Source organism: Ranitomeya imitator, chromosome 4, assembly GCF_032444005.1.
Source record: "Ranitomeya imitator isolate aRanImi1 chromosome 4, aRanImi1.pri, whole genome shotgun sequence".
NCBI lineage: Eukaryota > Metazoa > Chordata > Amphibia > Anura > Dendrobatidae > Ranitomeya > Ranitomeya imitator.
Genome location: NC_091285.1, coordinates 363,013,984 through 363,035,920, shown reverse-complemented (window position 1 = coordinate 363,035,920; position 21,937 = coordinate 363,013,984). Strand labels below are relative to the sequence as shown.

Below are 21,937 nucleotides of genomic sequence, written 5' to 3'. Positions count from 1 at the left end.
TCTTGCGCCTCCATCTTGTCATGTGCTACTCTCTTCCTGAGCCCTCATCCTGCACCCCCATTCTGATATGTGCTACTCTCATCCGGCACCCCCATCCTGTCATGTGCTACTCCCTTCTTGTCATGTGCTCCCATCCTGCACTCCCATCCTGTCATCTGGTGCTCCCTATCCTGCACCCCCATGCTGTCATGTGCTGCTCCCATCCTGCACCTCAATCTTGTCATGTGCTGCTCCCATCATGTGCCTCCATTGTGGTATGTGCTGCTCCCATCCTGCGCCCCCATGCTGTCATGTGCTGCTCCCATCCTGCGCCCCCATGCTGTCATGTGCTGCTCCCATCCTGCGCCCCATCCTGTCATGTGCTGCTCTCATCCTGCGCCTCCATCCTGTCATGTGCTGCTCTCATCCTGAGCCCCCATCCTGTCATGTGCTGCTCTCATCCTGCACCCCCATTCTGTCATGTAGTGCTCCCCATCCTGCACCCCCATGCTGCCATGTGTTGCTCCCATCCTGCACCCCCATCCTGTCATGTGCTGCTCTCATCCTGCACCCCCATCTTGTCATGTGGTGCTCCCCATCCTGCACCCCCATGCTGTCATGTGCTGCTCCCATCCTGAGCCCCCATTCTGTCATGTGCTGCTCCCATCCTGCACCCCCATCCTGTCGTGCTGCTCCCATCCTGCGCTCCCGTTCTGTCATGTGCTTCTCCCATCCTGCGCCCCCGTTCTGTCATGTGCTGCTCCCATCCTGAACCCCCATTCTGTCATCTGCTGCTCCCATCCAGCGCCCCCATGCTGTCATGTGCTGCTCTCATCCTGTGCCCCCATACTGCCATGTGTTGCTCCCATCCTGAGCCCCCGTTCTGTCATGTGCTGCTCCCATCCTGCGCCCCATTCTGTCATGTGCTGCTCCCATCCTGCGCCCCTGTTCTGTCATTTGCTGCTCCCATCCTGCGCCCCCGTTCTGTCATGTACAGGTCCCATCCTGCGCCCCCATGCTGTCATGTGCTGCTCCCATCATGTGCCCCCATTCTGTCATGTGCTGCTCCCATCATGCGCCCCCTTTATGTCATATGCTGCTCCCATCCAGCGCCCCCATTCTGTCATGTGCTGCTCCCATCCATATGCCCCTTACGCTGCTCCATAAAGGTTGATGGCCCCATAAGATGCTCCATAGTATATGCCCCATATGCTGCTCCATAAAGGTTGATGGCCCCCATAAGATGCTCCATAGTATATGCCCCGTATGCTGCTCCATAAAGGTTGGGCCCCATAAGATGCTCCATAGTATATACCCTGTATGCTGCTCCATAAAAGTTGTCGGCCCCATAAGATGCTCCATGGTATTATATGCCCCGTATGCTGCTGCGATTAAAAAAAATGACATACTCACCTATCATCGCTGGGCGCCGAGTGCCGGGTGCCTGAGCAGGCGGGGACACCGGCGCACTGTGGGGGTCAGGTGCCGGAGTCGCCGCTGGTTCAGGCCCCGGGCACTTGGTATAGTCACCTGTCCCCGATCCACCGGCGCTCCGTCTTCCGGGTCCTCTGGCTGTGACTGTTCAGTCAGAGGGTGGCGCCGGCGTGCACTAATTGAATCATCGCACCGTCTGACCTGAACGTCACAGGCAGAGAACGCGGCAGACGGAGCGCCGGTGGATGGGGGACAGGTGACTATAGCATATACTCACCCCCTCCTGGCACGTCCCTGCTTCTCCGTCGGAGATCGCGGTGTGCGTTCAGTGCTTACTCATACCGCGATCTCCTCTGGGCTTCGTCACTCTGTGGGGTCCAGACTGCGCCGGCGCTTGCACTTGCGCAGTCTATAAAGGTTTCAGACAAAGTGACGCTCCCAGCATTATATTATAGATATACTCTTAGTTAACTGCAAAAAAAGTGTACAGTAATTTATATCGCAGTAAAGTGTAAGACAAAAAAGTGCAGACAGAAGAGTTTTCCGCATGAGGGCACACGAGGTCCATGTGTCCAAGTACTATAGAGTTGAAGACACTTATGTTCTGCTGCTTTATGTTAAAGAGAACATCACGGGCAGCATGAATCAGAGTGCAGCTCATTTTTGTGGCCATGTGTGTTTCACCCTGAAACGCTGCAGCATTTCATATAAGACATACTTTTAAAAGCTGGCGATCGACGATCCGACTAGGATGAGTGATCCAATAGGCAAGTCCGTGGTAGCTTATTCTCTCGCTGCTCCCCTAAACTAACAGGCCTCTCTCATGTATCTATAAGGGGGAAGTCCTGTCAGTCAAGGGGAAAAGGACGGAGAGAAGCCGAAAGGAACCTGCCTTTTGGACTAATCATTGTAGTTACATCGTACCCGGATGACGTTTTTATCTGTTTTCTCACAAATACCAGTGTTTTAGTGTGAAGTATACATGGCTGCAATAAATGAGCATCTTTGATTCATGGTAAACTTTTAGTCCATGTTAACACGTTCAGTATTTGGTCAGTATTTTACATCAGTATTTATAAGGCTTGGTTCCCATTGCGTTAATGGGAACGCGCTAACGGACAGCGTTGCACGGCGAAATTAACGCCGTGCAACGCGTCCGTTAGCGCGCCCATTCATGGCAATGGGAATGCGCAGAACTAGCGCGTGCCATGTTCGGCACGCGCTAGCGACGCGCCGGTGTTTCCTGGCAAGCAGCGTCCGAGGCGCGCCCGCGGTCCGTTCCCCGCTCTCGCAGATCGGGGATCTGCGAGAGCGGGGACGTTACCGCGACCCTGGGACGCGGCCACATTAAAAACATTGCGTTAGCGCAACCCGCTAGCGCTAAACGGGTTGCACTAACGCAATGTGACCCTAGCCTAAGCCAAAATCTGGAGAGTAGCAATCAGAGGAAACGTATAATAGAAACACGTCTCCACTTCTGTATTTATCACCCACACCTGGTTTTGGCTTACAAATGCTGAGGTAAAATACTCACCAAAAACTCAACGTGTGAACGTGGCCTTAAAGTAGTTCTAAAATATCTTGGTAGCATGTCATCCCATAAAGCATTTCATTATTTTCTTCAGTTTACATCTGATAGGCAAACCTACACTCCTCAACATGGAAATTGAAGCATAAAGAAGGAAAAGTCATGCAGTTATGGAAATCACAGTATGAGAGACATGTTAATGATATACAAATTATGAGAAAAATGGAAACTACATTTTCAAACCATCTGGATTTAGTCAGTATGTGTGCCACGCACATACAGGCACTTACACACCTTGGCATGTTATCAGTGAGGTTCTTAATGGATGTCTGTAGAATGTTCTGCCACTATTAGTGCACTTGCGCAAGTAAATCATAAAGATCCACTGCCGGCAGCTTCCTTTGTAATTGCCGACCAATGTCATTCCAGATTTTCTCGATTGAAGACAAGTCTAGAAACACCAGGTAGATCCTACAAAAAGTTTGTAGTGTTATGCCCCAAAATATTGTGTGAATAAAAATAGAAATCAAATTTTTTTAAAATTACAAAGTTTAATTTAACATATATGTAAAAAAACAAAAACAATACATAACAGATGGGTAAATGGTGATGAAAAGGGACAAACGGCACCATGTAAAAATATTTGATATCACGATTCTGATTAGCTTGAGACTCAAAACAGTTTAATCTCACTGCGTGTCTTTTGGAAACCAAAAATTGCTTTGTGGAACCCTAGGAGTGGGGTAAACATGTGCACACTTGGAGAGTGTGTTCACAAGGTCACCAAGTGGGATAATAGTGTCTCACAGTATACGCACAGTACTAATCCTCACAGCAATCAGAATGAACACACAGTGAATAAACTGTGTAAATGCCTGCAAATGAGTAAAGTGGTGAAGATAGTGCTTAGCCATGTGGAATAACAACTGGTACGCGCTGGAGTCCAGCCAGATGTCCTGGTGTTCTATTCACCTTACGCCTCCTTTGTCAAAGGCCATCAAGGTGCAAAGCAAAACGGCAATGGAGGCTGCAATGGATTTGATTCTGCTTTTGTTCTTGGACCCAATGATAGCCAATGGTGACCACTTGGGCAACGAAATGAAAAGGCCTTCACAAGGGAAGGTCACGCCAGTCCTACTCCTGGAATTATGATGTGGAGCAGCACAGTGTACGAGATAGCACACTTAACAGCTCAGCAAGACATCAACTTGGCCATGCAACCAGTGGTACAGCCATTTCTCCAAAGAGTCTCAGGAGCAAATTTTAAACACAATAATGCCAGGCCACACGTGGCTCGTGCTACTGTGAGCAGCCTGCATAACCTAAATAGGCTACCATGGCCTACAGCATCTCGATAATTGTATTTCATCAAGCACAGGTGTGACGTCAATGGTTAGCAATTGCAAAGAGAACTGCCAGCAGCAGATTGTGATGATTTGCATGCTCAAGTGCATTCAGCTTGGCAGAATATGCTTCAGTCAACCATTAATAATCTCATTGATAACATGCCAAAGAGTGTAAGTGCCTGTATTTCTGCACATGGCGATCATACTCAATACTGAATAAATTGAGGTGTTTTGAAAATTTTGTTTCCATTTTTTCATCATTTGCATATTATTACCACGCCTAGCCATCCCGTGATTCCACGATTCTTCCTTCATGGTGTTGCAATTTGAATACTAAGGAATGTTTGTATGAAATCGAAAACAAAAGTGCAGTATGGGTTCATACACTTGGGCTTATTAATCTCCCATGTAAAGCACCATGGAATAAATGGCGCTATAACAATAAATAATAATAATAATAATAATTAACACAGGGGCAGACAGACATATAGCCGCTGCAGCTGCGGCGGGGCCCAGAGCTGGAGAGGGGCACCTTGCAGGGCGGCTAATAAAGAGGGCAATCTGACCTGTTTCTCAGAGCCCAAGGATCCAGGGGGCACACTACCAGATTGGTGTCAACATGTGCGGCATGGCGGGCAGAAAGCGATCCTACAGCTCCGCTGCATATGTTAGAAAATGGAAGTGGAGGTGCAGGATCCTCTCCTGCCCGGTGCTTTCTCAGTGACATAGGCAGGCGCAGATTAACGACATCAGCATGCAGCGCACGCATGTGTCATTTAGAAAGTTGCCAGCGAAGAAGAAAGAAGCATTGATGCAGGGGAACAGACAGGGAGACAAGTGTGTTTTTGTCTCCCAATACACTGGGGAGAGGACAATGATGGGAGAGGAGAGAGGAAAATGATTGGAGTGTGCAAAGAACAATGAGGAGAGTGGAGAGAGGACAATGATGGGAGTGGCGCAAAGGAAAATGATGGGGGTAGGGAAGAAGACAATGAAGGGTGTGGGGAGAGGATATGGAGGGGGTGAAGAATTGGGATGGGAGTAAGCAGAGCTTCTGAACAGGGGGAGGAGGACAATAGATATGGGTGAATTGAGAGGTGGAGGAAGGTGTTAAGTTCCTGATGAAATGTTATGATGAAATGTAGCATGGTGGAGGATGCTTTTAGGGGCTTAAAATGTATTGGGGAGTGGGAGAGGAAGGGGTAAGGTGCAAATGACACTTTATAATGAATTGAAAAGTGGGAGAACACTCTGTCAGGGACTTGTAATGAATTGGGAGTTGGCGGAGGATGCTCAGCACCTGATAGCGTCTTCTCTCACCCCAAATACATTATGATGCTATCAAGGACTTATAATGCATAGGGAGCACAGGAGAGGGACTTAGGCTATGTGCACACATTCAGGATTTGCATAAGAAAAATCTGCATATCCTAGCAAGAAGAACGCTGCGTATAATACATTTTTTGCCACTTTTTTTTAACATGCATTTTTGTTGAATATTTTCCCACACTCATTAGTATGGGTGAAATACACTCCAAGAATTGAGATTATGCAGATTTTATTCTGCTGCAGATAAAAAAATAAGCAACATGTCCATGAATTTCATTCACTTTGGTTGTACTGTAAAACGTAGCTTATTTTCCACAACAGAATGCAATGTGTGCACATAACCTTCAAATGCATTGGGAGATAGTCACAGAGACAGATTCATTTATATTTATTGGACAGGGGAGATTATAGTTAATGGGGGCATAGCGCTGCTTATCACTTCACATTTTGATTGCTGCATGGCTAATAGAATGTTAACAATGGGGTACATATTTGTATTAAGAGGCGAAGTCCTGGGGAGACACGTCTGCATCCAATATATGTGTCCTTGTTATTTTTAGGGCTGCGACCGATCATCGTGACAAGATGAGTTGTGACTGGGAGATGTCGACATTAAGGTCAGCGGTAAGCGCCTGGATATAAATACTATTCTGTAACTGCACTGTGTGATGTGGAGTGGTGATGTTTTCTGTAAAATCCCATAAGCCACATTCTCACATTTGTGTGATATGCCTGTGTGCTGCCAGATTTTTTTTCGGATGGCACACAGACTCGAAAAGTTTTATAGGTCCACTCACACATACATGAAAATCACAGATCTGAGAATGAAATCCGTGAGGGTCAGAGAATTGTGATAATCATAGACCGTGGCACAACCGTGCAGGTGATCAAGTAGGGTCCCAAACCAGAGAGTATGATATAATAAAACTTGCCACTCAGCTTGATATTAGATAAGATGATTTAATGCAGTCCAGGAGTAGTACATCAGTTTCACTAACGTATATCCCGATATACAGCGGACACCTCGGGATTTTAGAGGACACAATCCCACTGGACACCACTGGTTGTCCTACTTAGATACCCGGTGGATCCCGGATCTATCAGCAGTCAATACTGCAACAACCATAGAACCTAGATTCCTGGACCATTTGATTCCAGATACGCACTCATCTTCTATGTGCATGGCATTAGGTTCATAAAACATAAGACAGGACTACTACTATTGGGTTCACTACATTCATGACTCCCCCACTCTACAAGCAGTAGGTTCACTGATGAAGGTTGCCGAATGACCAAAATTTTTGTGAAACTGATGTACTACTACTATGGGCAGCACGGTGGCGCAGTGGTTAGCACTGCAGCCTTGCAGCGCTGGAGTCCTGAGTTCAAATCCCACCCAGGACAACATCTGCAAAGAGTTTGTATGTTCTCTCCGTGTTTGCGTGGGTTTCCTCCGGGTACTCCGGTTTCCTCCCACATTCCAAAGACATACTGATAGGGAATTTAGATTGTGAGCCCCATCGGGGACAGCGATGATAATGTGTGTAAAGCGCTGCGGAATATGTTAGCGCTATATAAAAATAAAGATTATTTATAAGATTATTACTACTCCTGGACTGCATTAAATCTTCTTATCTCAAATCAAGCTGAGTGCCAAGTTTTATTATATTTTACTTTCAGGGTCAGAGAATGTCCTGTACTGATCGGATTTTGAGAATCAGGATAGAACGTGCTAAATGCATTTGTAAAAGTTGGCAGCACACCAACACTGTACACAGATACATGAATGTAGCCTTAAGTATAGCACAGTCCCTTAGTATATAATGTATTCACTTATTATGTATAGCACAGTCCCTTAGTATATAGTGTACTGACTTATTATGTATAGCACAGTCCCTTAGTATATAGTGTACTCACTTATGTATAGCACGGCCCCTTAGTATATAGTGTACTCACTTATTATGTATAGCACGGACCCTTAGTATATAGTCTAATCACATATTATGTATAGCACAGTCCCTTAGTATATAGTGTACTCACTTATGTATAGCACAGTCCCTTAGTATATAGTGTACTCACTATGTATAGCACAGTTCTTTAGTATATAATGTACTCACTTATGTATAATACTGTCTATATTTACATAGTTTCCTCTTTTATTATGTTTAACTCTGTCCCTTATTATGTACCATCCTCTGTAGTTATATATAATGCTATCCCTTATTATATAGCTTCCTCTGCTGTTATGTACAGCATTATCTCTTACATATAATGCTATCCCTTATTATATAGCTTCCTCTGCTGTTATGTACAGCATTATCTCTTACATAGTGTGTTCTTGTAATTTTTGTTATTCACAGCACCCACTTTTATTACATAGTTCTCTCTTGTTAGATATGAAATGACTGCTAATGGACCAGCCTGTGACCAGACAACCAGTCCGTCAGCCCTTCCTTTAGAAAAGAAAGTTTCCCATGCTCCATCAGCAGCCATTGCATTATTTATCTGACAATAGCGGATGGCATGTAATAAAAACGAGGATGCTATGTAATCTGATCTGTAAGGGACGGCGCAGTACAAAACAAGAGAGGGCACTGTGTAATAAGGGATGGCAATATACATAGGAGACTAAGATATATATATATATATATATATATATATATATATATACTAGCTGAAGAGCCCTGCATTGCCTGGGCATAGTAAATATCTGTGGTTAGTTATAGCACGTCACTTCTCTTATTTTCCCATCACGCCTCTCATTTTCCCAATCACATCTTTAATTTTCCCCCTCACATCTCTCATTTTCTCCCTCACACCTCTCATTTTCTCCCTCACTCCTCTCATTCCCGCCTAACACTTGTCATTTCGACCTCACATCTGTCATTTTCCGATCACTACACTATTTTCCCTCACTCCTCATTTTCCACTCACACCTTTTCATTTTCACCTCACACCTCTCATTTTCACCTCAGTATATACATGTTTGTCATCTTCCTTATATATAGTATACACCTGTATGTCATCTCCTGTATATAGTATATACCTGTATGTCATCTCCCCTGTATATAGTATATACCTGCTGTGTGTCATCTCCCCTGTATATAGTATATACCTGTATGTCATCTCCTCCTATATATAGTATATACCTGTATGTCATCTCCTCCTATATATAGTATATACCTGTATGTCATCTCCTCCTATATATAGTATATACCTGTATGTCATCTCCTTCTATATATAGTATATACCTGTATGTCATCTCCTCCTGTATATAGTATATACCTGTGTGTCATCTCCCCTGTATATAGTATATATCTGTGTGTCATCTCCTCCTGTATATAGTATATACCTGTATGTCATCTTCTATATATAGCATATACCTGTGTTATGGCTGGCAATCAGGCAACACAGCGTGCAGTAATCAGCGCACATACAGAGATCTGGCAATAACCAAAAACAATAGGACGAGCTCTGAGACGTGGAATCTCTGTAGACTGCAGTACCTGATCTATCCTCACACAACTATAAGCAGCAGTGGATTGCGCCTATCACTACCTATGCAACTCGGCACTGCCTGAGGAGCTGACTAGCCTGAAGATAGAAATACAAGCCTGACTTACCTCAGAGAAATACCCCAAAGGAATAGGCAGCCCCCCACATATAATGACTGTTAGCAAGATGAAAAGACAAACGTAGGAATGAAATAGATTCAGCAAAGTGAGGCCCGATATTCTAGACAGAGCGAGGATAGCAAAGAGAACTATGCAGTCTACAAAAAACCCTTAAACGAAAACCACGCAAAGGGGCAAAAAGACCCACCGTGCCGAACTAACAGCACGGCGGTGCACCCCTTTGCTTCTCAGAGCTTCCAGCAAAAGTTAATAGCAAGCTGGACAGAAAAAACAGAAAACAAACTAGAAGCACTTATCTAGCAGAGCAGCAGGCCCAAGGAAAGATGCAGTAGCTCAGATCCAACACTGGAACATTGACAAGGAGCAAGGAAGACAGACTCAGGTGGAGCTAAATAGCAAGGCAGCCAACGAGCTCACCAAAACACCTGAGGGAGGAAGCCCAGAGACTGCAATACCACTTGTGACCACAGAAGTGAACTCAGCCACAGAATTCACAACAGTACCCCCCCCTTGAGGAGGGGTCACCGAACCCTCACCAGAACCCCCAGGCCGACCAGGATGAGCCACATGAAAGGCACGAACAAGATCTGGGGCATGGACATCAGAGGCAAAAACCCAGGAATTATCTTCCTGAGCATAACCCTTCCATTTGACCAGATACTGGAGTTTCCGTCTAGAGACACGAGAATCCAAAATCTTCTCCACAATATACTCCAATTCCCCCTCCACCAAAACAGGGGCAGGAGGCTCCACAGATGGAACCATAGGTGCCACGTATCTCCTCAACAACGACCTATGGAATACATTATGTATGGAAAAGGAGTCTGGGAGGATCAGACGAAAAGACACCGGATTGAGAATCTCAGAAATCCTATACGGACCAATAAAACGAGGTTTAAATTTAGGAGAGGAAACCTTCATAGGAATATGACGAGAAGATAACCAAACCAGATCCCCAACACGAAGTCGGGGTCCCACACGGCGTCTGCGATTAGCGAAAAGCTGAGCCTTCTCCTGGGACAAGGTCAAATTGTCCACTACCTGAGTCCAGATCTGCTGCAACCTGTCCACCACAGAATCCACACCAGGACAGTCCGAAGACTCAACCTGTCCTGAAGAGAAACGAGGATGGAACCCAGAATTGCAGAAAAATGGAGAGACCAAGGTAGCCGAGCTGGCCCGATTATTAAGGGCGAACTCAGCCAACGGCAAAAATGACACCCAATCATCCTGGTCAGCGGAAACAAAACATCTCAGATATGTTTCCAAGATCTGATTGGTTCATTCGGTCTGGCCATTAGTCTGAGGATGGAAGGCCGAGGAAAAAGATAGGTCAATGCCCATCCTACCACAAAAGGCTCGCCAGAACCTCGAGACTAACTGGGAACCTCTGTCAGAAACAATATTCTCAGGAATGCCATGTAAACGAACCACATGCTGGAAGAACAAAGGCACCAAATCAGAGGAGGAAGGCAATTTAACCAAGGGCACCAGATGGACCATTTTAGAAAAGCGATCACAGACCACCCAAATGACCGACATCTTTTGAGAAACGGGAAGGTCAGAAATGAAATCCATCGAAATATGTGTCCAAGGCCTCTTCGGGACCGGCAAGGGCAAAAGCAACCCACTGGCACGTGAACAGCAGGGCTTAGCCCTAGCACAAATTCCACAGGACTGCACAAAAGCACGCACATCCCGTGACAGAGATGGCCACCAGAAGGATCTAGCAACCAACTCCCTGGTACCAAAGATTCCTGGATGACCGGCCAGCACCGAACAATGAAGTTCAGAGATAACTTTACTAGTCCACCTATCAGGGACGAACAGTTTCTCGGCCGGACAACGATCAGGTTTATTAGCCTGAAATTTCTGCAACACTCTCCGCAAATCAGGGGAGATGGCAGACACAATGACTCCTTCCTTGAGGATACTCGCCGGCTCAGATAACCCCGGAGAGTCGGGCACAAAACTCCTAGACAGAGCATCCGCCTTCACATTTTTAGAGCCCGGAAGGTATGAAATCACAAAATCAAAACGAGCAAAAAATAACGACCAACGGGCCTGTCTAGGATTCAAGCGCTTGGCAGACTCAAGATAAGTAAGGTTCTTATGATCAGTCAAAACCACCACGCGATGCTTAGCACCCTCAAGCCAATGACGCCACTCCTCGAATGCCCACTTCATGGCCAGCAACTCTCGGTTGCCCACATCATAATTACGCTCAGCAGCAGAAAATTTCCTGGAAAAGAAAGCACATGGTTTGAACACTGAGCAACCAGAACCTCTCTGTGACAAAACCGCCCCTGCACCAATCTCAGAAGCATCAACCTCGACCTGGAACGGAAGAGAAACATCAGGTTGACACAACACAGGGGCACAGCAAAAACGACGCTTCAACTCCTGAAAAGCTTCCACGGCAGCAGAAGACCAATTAACCAAATCAGCACCCTTCTTGGTCAAATTGGTCAATGGTCTGGCAATGCTAGAAAAATTACAGATGAAGCGACGATAAAAATTAGCAAAGCCCAGGAATTTCTGCAGACTTTTTAGAGATGTCGGCTGAGTCCAATCCTGGATGGCCTGAACCTTAACCGGATCCATCTCGATAGTAGAAGGGGAAAAGATGAACCCCAAAAATGAAACTTTCTGCACACCGAAGAGACACTTTGATCCCTTCACGAACAAGGAATTAGCACGCAGTACCTGGAAAACCATTCTGACTTGCTTCACATGAGACTCCCAATCATCTGAGAAGATCAAAATGTCATCCAAGTAAACAATCAAGAATTTATCCAGATACTCACGGAAAATGTCATGCATAAAAGACTGAAAAACAGATGGAGCATTGGCAAGTCCGAACGGCATCACCAGATACTCAAAATGACCCTCGGGCGTATTAAATGCCGTTTTCCATTCATCTCCCTGCCTGATTCTCACCAGATTATACGCACCACGAAGATCAATCTTAGTAAACCAACTAGCCCCCTTAATCCGAGCAAACAAGTCAGAAATCAATGGCAAGGGATACTGAAACTTAACAGTGATCTTATTAAGAAGGCGGTAATCAATACACGGTCTTAGCGAACCATCCTTCTTGGCTACAAAAAAGAACCCTGCTCCCAATGGTGACGACGATGGGCGAATATGTCCCTTCTCCAGGGACTCCTTCACATAACTGCGCATAGCGGTGTGTTCAGGTACGGACAAATTAAATAAACGACCCTTAGGGAATTTACTACCAGGAATCAAATCGATAGCACAATCACAATTCCTATGCGGAGGTAGGGCATCAGACTTGGACTCTTCAAATACATCCTGAAAGTCCGACAAGAACTCTGGGATGTCAGAAGGAATGGATGACGAAATAGACAAAAATGGAACATCACCATGTACTCCCTGACAACCCCAGCTGGTTACCGACATAGAGTTCCAATCCAATACTGGATTATGGGTTTGTAGCCATGGCAACCCCAACACGACCACATCATGCAAATTATGCAGTACCAGAAAGCGAATAACTTCCTGATGTGCAGGAGCCATGCACATGGTCAGCTGGGCCCAGTACTGAGGCTTATTCTTGGCCAAAGGTGTAGCATCAATTCCTCTCAACGGAATAGGACACCGCAAAGGCTCCAAGAAAAATCCACAACGTTTAGCATAATCCAAATCCATCAGATTCAGGGCAGCGCCTGAATCCACAAACGCCATGACAGAATACGATGACAAAGAGCACATTAAGGTAATGGACAAAAGGAATTTGGACTGTACAGTACCAATAACGGCAGAGCTATTGAACCGCCTAGTGCGTTTAGGACAATTAGAAATAGCATGAGTAGAATCACCACAATAGAAACACAGTCTGTTCAGACGTCTGTGTTCTTGCCGTTCTACTTTAGTCATAGTCCTGTCGCACTGCATAGGCTCAGGTTTACTCTCAGACAATACCGCCAGATGGTGCACAGATTTACGCTCGCGCAAGCGACGACCGATCTGAATGGCCAAGGACATAGACTCATTCAAACCAGCAGGCATAGGAAATCCCACCATTACATCCTTAAGAGCTTCAGAGAGACCCTTTCTGAACAAAGCCGCTAGTGCAGATTCATTCCACAGAGTGAGTACTGACCACTTCCTAAATTTCTGACAATATACTTCTACATCATCCTGACCCTGGCATAAAGCCAGCAGATTTTTCTCAGCCTGATCCACTGAATTAGGCTCATCGTAAAGCAATCCCAGCGCCTGGAAAAATGCATCAACATTACTCAATGCAGAATCTCCTGGTGCAAGAGAAAACGCCCAGTCCTGTGGGTCGCCGCGCAAAAAAGAAATAATAATCAAAACCTGTTGAATAGGATTACCAGAAGAATGAGGTTTCAAGGCCAAAAATAGCTTACAATTATTTCTGAAGCTCAGGAACTTAGTTCTGTCACCAAAAAACAAATCAGGAATCGGAATTCTTGGTTCTAGCATCGATTTCTGATCAATAGTATCTTGAATCTTTTGTACATTTACAACGAGATTATCCATTGAGGAGCACAGAGCCTGAATATCCATGTCCACAGCTGTGTCCTGAAGCACTCTAATGTCTAGGGGAAAAAAAAGACTGAAGACAGAGCTAAGAAAAAAAAATGATGTCAGGATTTCTTTTTTCCCTCTATTGGGAATCATTGGTGTGGCTCCTTGTACTGTTATGGCTGGCAATCAGGCAACACAGCGTGCAGTAATCAGCGCACATACAGAGATCTGGCAATAACCAAAAACAATAGGACGAGCTCTGAGACGTGGAATCTCTGTAGACTGCAGTACCTGATCTATCCTCACACAACTATAAGCAGCAGTGGATTGCGCCTATCACTACCTATGCAACTCGGCACTGCCTGAGGAGCTGACTAGCCTGAAGATAGAAATACAAGCCTGACTTACCTCAGAGAAATACCCCAAAGGAATAGGCAGCCCCCCACATATAATGACTGTTAGCAAGATGAAAAGACAAACGTAGGAATGAAATAGATTCAGCAAAGTGAGGCCCGATATTCTAGACAGAGCGAGGATAGCAAAGAGAACTATGCAGTCTACAAAAAACCCTAAAACGAAAACCACGCAAAGGGGCAAAAAGACCCACCGTGCCGAACTAACAGCACGGCGGTGCACCCCTTTGCTTCTCAGAGCTTCCAGCAAAAGTTAATAGCAAGCTGGACAGAAAAAACAGAAAACAAACTAGAAGCACTTATCTAGCAGAGCAGCAGGCCCAAGGAAAGATGCAGTAGCTCAGATCCAACACTGGAACATTGACAAGGAGCAAGGAAGACAGACTCAGGTGGAGCTAAATAGCAAGGCAGCCAACGAGCTCACCAAAACACCTGAGGGAGGAAGCCCAGAGACTGCAATACCACTTGTGACCACAGAAGTGAACTCAGCCACAGAATTCACAACATACCTGTATGTCATCTCCTCCTGTATGTAGTATATACCTGTAGGTAATCTGCTCCTGTATATAGTATATACCTCTGTGTCATCTCCTCCTGTATATAGTATATACCTGTATGTCATCTCCTCCTGTATATAGTATATATCTGTGTGTCATCTCCCCTGTATATAGTATATACCTGTGTGATCTCCTGTATTAGACCTCGTTAACACGTTATTTGCTCAGTATTTTTACCTCAGTATTTGTAAGATAAATTGGCAGCCTGATAAATCCCCAGCCAACAGGAAGCCATCCCCCTGGCAGTATATATTAGCTCACACATACACATAATAGAGAGGTCATGTGACTGACAGCTGCTGTATTTCCTATATGGTACATTTGTTGCTCTTGTAGTTTGTCTGCTTATTAATCAGATTTTTATTTTTGAAGGCTAATACCAGACTTGTGTGTGTTTTAGGGCGAGTTTCGTCTGTCAAGTTGTGTGTGTTGAGTTGTGTGTGGCGACATGCATGTAGCGAGTTTTGTGAGATGAGTTTTGTGTGGCAACATGCGTGTAGCAACTTTTTGTGTGTCGAGTTGCATGTGACAGGTTAGTGTAGCAAGTTGTGTGCAGCAAGTTTTGCGCATGGCGAGTTTTGCGCGTGGTGAGTTTTATGTCTGGTGCCTTTTGAGTATGTGCAAGTTTTGTGTGAGGCAACTTTTGCATGTGTTGCAAATTTTGTGCATGTGGCAATTTTTCCGCGTGTGCAAGTTTTGCGTGTGGCAAGTTTTCCATGAGGTGAGTTTTGCACTTGTGGCGAGTTTTGCGTGAGCCTAGTTTTTGCATGTGGCGAGTTTTGCGCGTGGTGAGTTTTGAGCAGCGACTTTTATGTTTCGACTTTTATGTGGCGAGGTTGGTGTATGTGTGGTGAAATGTGTGCTGAGGGTGGTATATGTGTTCAAGCACGTGGTAGTGTGTGGCGCATTTTGTGTGTGTGTTCATATCCCCATGTGTGGTGAGTATCTCATGTCGGGGCCCCACCTTAGCAACTGATCGGTATATACTCTTTGGCGCCATCGCTCTCATTCTTTAAGTCCCACTTGTTCACATCTGGCAGCTGTCAATTTGCCTCCAACACTTTTCCTTTCACTTTTCCCCATTATGTAGATAGGGAAAAAATAGTTTGGTGAATTGGAAAGCGCGGGGTTAAAATTTCACCTCACAACATAGCCTATGACGCTCTCAGGGTCCAGACGTGTGACTGTGCAAAATTTTGTGGCTGTAGCTGCGACGCCTCCAACACTTTTCATTTCACTTTTTCCCCATTATGTAGATAGGGGCAAAATTGTTTGGTGAATTGGAAAGCGCGGGGTTAAAATTTCACCTCACAACGTAGCCTATGACGCTCTCAGAGTCCAGACGTGTGACTGTGCAAAATTTTGTTTCTGTAGCTGCGACGCCTCCAACGCTTTTCCTTTCACTTTTTTCCCCATTATGTAGATAGGGGCAAAATTGTTTGGTGAATTGGAACGCGCGGGGTTAAAATTTCACCTCACAACATAGCCTATGACGCTCTCAGGGTCCAGACGTGTGACTGTGCAAAATTTTGTTTCTGTAGCTGCGACGCCTCCAACACTTTTCATTTCACTTTTTCCCCATTATGTAGAAAGGGGCAAAATTGTTTGGTGAATTGGAAAGCGCGGGGTTAAAATTTCACCTCACAACATAGCCTATGACGCTCTCAGGGTCTAGACGTGTGACTGTGCAAAATTTTGTTTCTGTAGCTGCGACGCCTCCAACACTTTTCCTTTCACTTTTTTCCCCATTATGTAGATAGGGGCAAAATTGTTTGGTGAATTGGAACGCGCAGGGTTAAAATTTCGCCTCACATTATAGCCTATGACGCTCTCGGGGTCCAGACGTGTGACTGTGCAAAATTTTGTGGCTGTAGCTGCGACGGTGCAGATGCCAATCCCGGACATACACACACACACACATACACACATTCAGCTTTATATAGTAGATGTGTGTTTGGCTATATATTGTTACCATAAAAGGAAGGAGGCCCAGACACATTTCTTGCACAGGGGCCCCAACCTGTCAGTGTACACCCCGTATCAACAAGGTGCTGGAATATACAGTGAGACGATGAGTCATGAAAGGAGCCATGAAAAACGACATACAACTGGAGCTCAAAGAGAGTACTATAAGATTGTAGAGGAGAAAATGAACAAAATATTTTATGCAGTTATCAGTATAATTAAGGTACAATAGTTTACATTTTCCTGAGGCACGTATTGTCTTATACAAAGATATCCACTCGGCTAAGTAGAGCATGCCCCTAAGTCAAAACATATAACCAAAAAGTAAAATCTCTATTTGAAAAAGATCCTTGTGTCTGATTATCTCTATTCTTTATTCATGGGTTATACGTTCCAGACTATATTACTTATGGTTCCTTTTCAAATCTTTTTCAAAGAGAGATTTTCCTTTTTGGTTATACATATCGTCTTATTTCCAGAAATAAATAATAGCTGCAAATTAATCCAAAAGAAATATAACTCTACACATTTTAACCCTGATATTTAAGAACTAAATTAGAATGGTATGCTTGTCTCACTTTTCATGTTATACTCCTATAGCTTACCTTTGGACATCCGGCAATATTGATGGATGTGAGCATCTTACAGCAAAATGCAATAGTTTTTACTGTGTTGTTTGTTACTTGCAAACAATGAGAAATATCCAGCACTTCAAGATCTTTTGATTGATGGCAGAATTTCTATAAAATGAAACACTGAAAATTAAGGGCTCATTCACACTTCTATGTTTCATGTATGTGTGCTATCTGTTTTTTTAAAGGAACTTTTGTCCAATTTGCAGACCAAACTCACATGACAATGAATGGATCTATGATGTGAATGGACAGCACACACATGCAACACAGACTTGTTTGTCAAATGATTACATGGTCATGGTACACTGACTATTGTTTTTTTTATTTTTATAATGGATTAGAACACCTATGTATTGGGTATTTGAATGCGTTATAGTCTATGCATAGAAAATGTAGGACCCAAGATTTAGAATTGAGAGTCCTCAGTGGTTGATACCTTTTAATGGCTAACTGAAAAGATGGTAACAAATTGCAAGCTTTCGAGACTACACAGGTCTCTTCATCAGGCAAAGACTAAAAGAAATTCTGAAGAATCACATATTTATGCACAACATAGCACAGAAAAAAAATAAAAACGATGGATAAGACAGGTGACATGAAGCAGAATTACCATGAGTGATAAACAGTTACCGTATATACTCGAGTATAAGCCGAGATTTTCAGCCCAAATTTTTGGGCTGAAAGTGCCCCTCTCGGCTTATACTCGAGTCAAGGTGGGTGGCAGGGTCGGCGGGTGAGGGCGCTGAGGCATACTTACCTGCTTCCAGCGATCCTGACGCTCCCCCTGCAGTCCCACGGTCTTCGGTGCTGCAGCTCTTCCCCTGTTCAGCGGTCACGTGGGACCGCTCATTAGAGAAATGAATAAGCGGCTCCACCTCCCATAGGGGTGGAGCCGCCTATTCATTTCTCTAATCAGCGGTGCTGGTGACCGCTGATAGAGGAAGAAGCTGCGGCACCAAAGACCAGCTGTACGGTTGAAGGAGCCGGACGCCGGGACCAGGTAAGTATCGCATATTTACCTGTCCACGTTCCGGCCGCCGGGCGCCGCTCCATCTTCCCGGCGTCTATCTGCACTGACTGTGCAGGTCATAGGGCGCGATGACGCATATAGTGTGCGCGGCGCCCTCTGCCTGATCAGTCAGAGCGGAGAGAAGCCGGGACCGGACGCTGGGAGCTGCAAGCAAGAAAGGTGAGTATGGCTTTTTTTTTTTTTTTTATTGCTGCAGCAGCAGCAATGGCACAGATATATGTGGAGCATCTATGGGGAAATATGAACGGTGCAGAGCACTATATGGCAGAGCTATGGGGAAATATGAATGGTGCAGAGCACTATATGGCACAGCTATGGGGAAATATGAACGGTGCAGAGCACTATATGGCAAAGCTATGGGACAAAAATGAACGGTGCAGAGCACTATATGGCATAGCTATGGGGCAAGAATGATCTATTTTTATTTTTGAAATTCACCGGTAAATGCTGCATTTCCACCCAAGGCTTATACTCGAGTCAATAAGTTTTCCCAGTTTTTTGTGGCAAAATTAGGGGGGTCGGCTTATACTCGGGTCGGCTTATACTCAAGTATATACGGTATGTCCATAAATATTGGACCAGTTCTTAGATAAGGAATGTTTTATTGTCCTCTGATTGGGGTCTGGTTCTTTTGTGATGACCCCTCATAGTCTAAGTTCCTTAGTTGATGTAAAAAGACATAAATCCATGTGACACATTCATTCCTACACTAAGACTGTCAAAGGTCGTCATAATGTCGACCTTTGACAGTCTTAGTGCAAAGGTCTTAGCCTTAGTCCACTGAATGTTCTGGCAAATGCTATGTGAACCCAACCTAAGTCTGATGAGATCATTAAAGGTCCAATCAATGTTCCTTTTTGGAGCAATAAGATTGCAAGTCTGCATTTAGTCTAATAAGCAGAAGAATCAGTGAATTGATTATAATATCTTCTTCCTGTCAAACTCTATTAGCGAAGGATGAATACCTTCTCTAGTGAAAATGAATAGACTATTCTGATAGCCAGAAGAACAGGGTGAAGGATTGATAAGTTACATTGTTGAGGGTATAGGGTTTTGAAACCCTTGGATTAAGACCATCTGAGCTTTAACCAGAAGTATATGATGTATCTCTCACTCCCGCAGTTGCTTCCTCTTGTGAAGGAATAGGCTAATGTTGCTGTTCCTATCAGTCCCTTTTCATTCTTTTTAAATATTTTTATTAGATTTTAATTTTTTTTTAAAAGGAACAGGAATAAAAAGGGAGGGGAAGGGAAAAAGGGGGGAGGGAAGGGTTAACAATGGGAAGGGGAGAGGGAATGGTAAAAATTAGAGAACTCAAATAAAATTCTCCGATTAACAATGTAACAAAGGTTTAAACATTACAACATACTTTAAACTTGTATAATACTTGAATATGGAAAGGAATCAAAAAGAAATGGGATGTAGGCATAATGATCTCAGATTGTTCCCATATGTCTTAAAGATAGTTCATTGGTTTTGGAATTTTGAGTTCCAGATCTTCCTTTTCCTAGAATATTTATTTATACCGTTGTTGCTATTGATAGCGGATCTCCATTATAAGGTACTTTGTTGATGGATTTTATATAATATATCTATACATTTCTGAACTTCATTTTTCTTCCACCAATGAGCTAGGGCGTTCTTTACTACTAAAAAAAAATGTGTATTATGTATTTTATTGAAGGTCTACATCATCCATGTCAATCGAAAGAAGTGCTCTCTATGGAGTAATGAAGAAGCTATTGTTGGTAAAGGAATTGATGTGTTGTGATACATGTGACCAGAGGGTTTTCTCTTTAGGGCAACCCCAAAATATATGATACAAATAACCCTGTGGCCCGCAATTCCTCCAGCACAGCGATGAATGTTCCTGGCTTATGTGTGATAGCCTAATGGGGGTATAGTACCACCTTGACAATATCTTGATGACTCATGAAGGATCACTGAGATATTAGACGCATAAGTACTTCTGATAGCGCTATCCCATTGTTCAATCTGAAGAGAGATGTTAAGGTCAGACTCCCACCTTTTCATGTAGACATTTTTAATAGTAATGACATCCTTGTTGAAATAGCTATGAAGGTTTTTTAAACTCCATGCATTTTTATTATGTTACTTAAAGGGACACTGTCACCTGAATTTGGAGGGAACAATCTTCAGCCATGGAGGCGGGGTTTTGGGGTTTTTGATTCACCCTTTCCTTACCCGCCGGCTGCATGCTGGCTGCAATATGGGATTGAAGTTCATTCTCTGTCCTCCGTAGTACATGCCTGCACAAGGTGCAATCTTACCTTGCACAGGCGTGTACTATGGAGGACAGAGAATGAACTTCAATCCAATATTGCAGCCAGCATGCAGCCAGCGGGTAAGGAAAGGGTGAATCAAACACCCAAAAACCCTGCCTCCATGGCTGAAGATTGTTCCCTCCAAATCCAGGTGACAGTGTCCCTTTAAAAGCAGTGAAAAAATTTCGATATTCATTGCCTTGCCATTGAGAAGTTTTATTATATTGTCCCTAACTACAGTGAATAGTACCAGTTCGGAGGAATTAATTTCACTAAAAGAGAGACATTTTTCACCATTATAGATGTTCGCAATATTTTTTTTTCCTGACTTGAACCATATTTCAGATAAAGGAAAATTATATACTGAAGCAAGTAGTGATAGCGGTAATTTTTTAATTTGTTCAGACCTGTTAAGGAGTAGGTTTAATGAGGTTTCTCCAAGTGTAGATTAGGGCTTGGAATATAGGGGGAGAGGATTCGTTTAACGGCGTGTGGACTATAAATAAAGCTAAAGGACAGATCTTGGAGTCCATTTCATTCTTAAAGGCTCTTTCTCAGTCTCTTTGCCAGAATACTAATCTGTCATGCATTTAATTTCTATCTACCAATCTCCATGGCTGTTCTCCGTTGTAAGCAGCCATTTCAGTTTGGAGAGTTAATGCCATTATAAGTAATATTTCTTTACAAGAGTGTATGAATGAAACTGTACTTTATATTGTAGAGCTTAGACCAGTTTTGCTCGCTCTGGTTGTGTGAGATGTTTTGTACAACAAATCTGGGAAGCAGTGACCAGAATATCTACTAAATGTAATTATTTACCTACTGTGGGGTCTTTTTGGCTGTAAAGCCCCATTTTATTTTTCTGTGAGCTTAAGGTTGTGACCTAATAGGTCTCACCAAATAGAGAAACATGCAGAATAGTTAAGATCTTTTTTACATACACCCCTTTGTTCATTTATAGTTTAGCAGGGAGTGAAATTTAAGGTAAAAATCCGTGGGTACTTTCACAAGTACTGTTCTCTTCGGTCACTAAAACCAATTTGGCATACCTGCGTGTTCAAGCTACACTTGATGGCATGGAATTTGAGTGGATATTTCAAACCCACAAGGAGTTCTTGTTAAATCTAATTTGTACTTTGCTAAGCATCAGAATATGTTCAACTGTTATTGACACAAGATTATTTTTTCTCTAAAGTTATGATCTTGACCTTATAGGGCCTTATTTAAGCGTAATTATGTTAACCATAAATAGACAATCGGGCCGATTATAGCTAAAGGGA

General features: G+C 43.9%; 2 protein-coding genes across 3 annotated transcripts in view; one reads left to right on the top strand and one right to left on the bottom strand.

Annotated features, from left to right (window-relative positions):
* The window catches only part of FBXL13 (F-box and leucine rich repeat protein 13), a 395,640-nt gene that overhangs the window by 11,524 nt on the left and 362,179 nt on the right, over positions 1 to 21,937 (bottom strand). The window contains exon 19 of the mRNA XM_069765120.1: positions 17,313 to 17,447. Within this exon, the coding sequence (XP_069621221.1) occupies positions 17,313 to 17,447 (135 nt within the window). The remainder of the gene's footprint in view (positions 1 to 17,312; positions 17,448 to 21,937) is intronic.
* Positions 1 to 21,937, top strand: part of FAM185A (family with sequence similarity 185 member A) — a 193,043-nt gene that overhangs the window by 122,823 nt on the left and 48,283 nt on the right. The window contains exon 8 of one of the 2 annotated variants that reach the window (XM_069765126.1): positions 6,177 to 6,240. The exons of the other annotated variant lie outside the window; for it this stretch is intronic. Within the exon in view, the coding sequence (XP_069621227.1) occupies positions 6,177 to 6,205 (29 nt within the window). The 3' untranslated portion in view covers positions 6,206 to 6,240. Of the gene's footprint in view, positions 1 to 6,176; positions 6,241 to 21,937 lie in introns of those variants that run through there. 2 annotated transcript variants of the gene reach the window in all.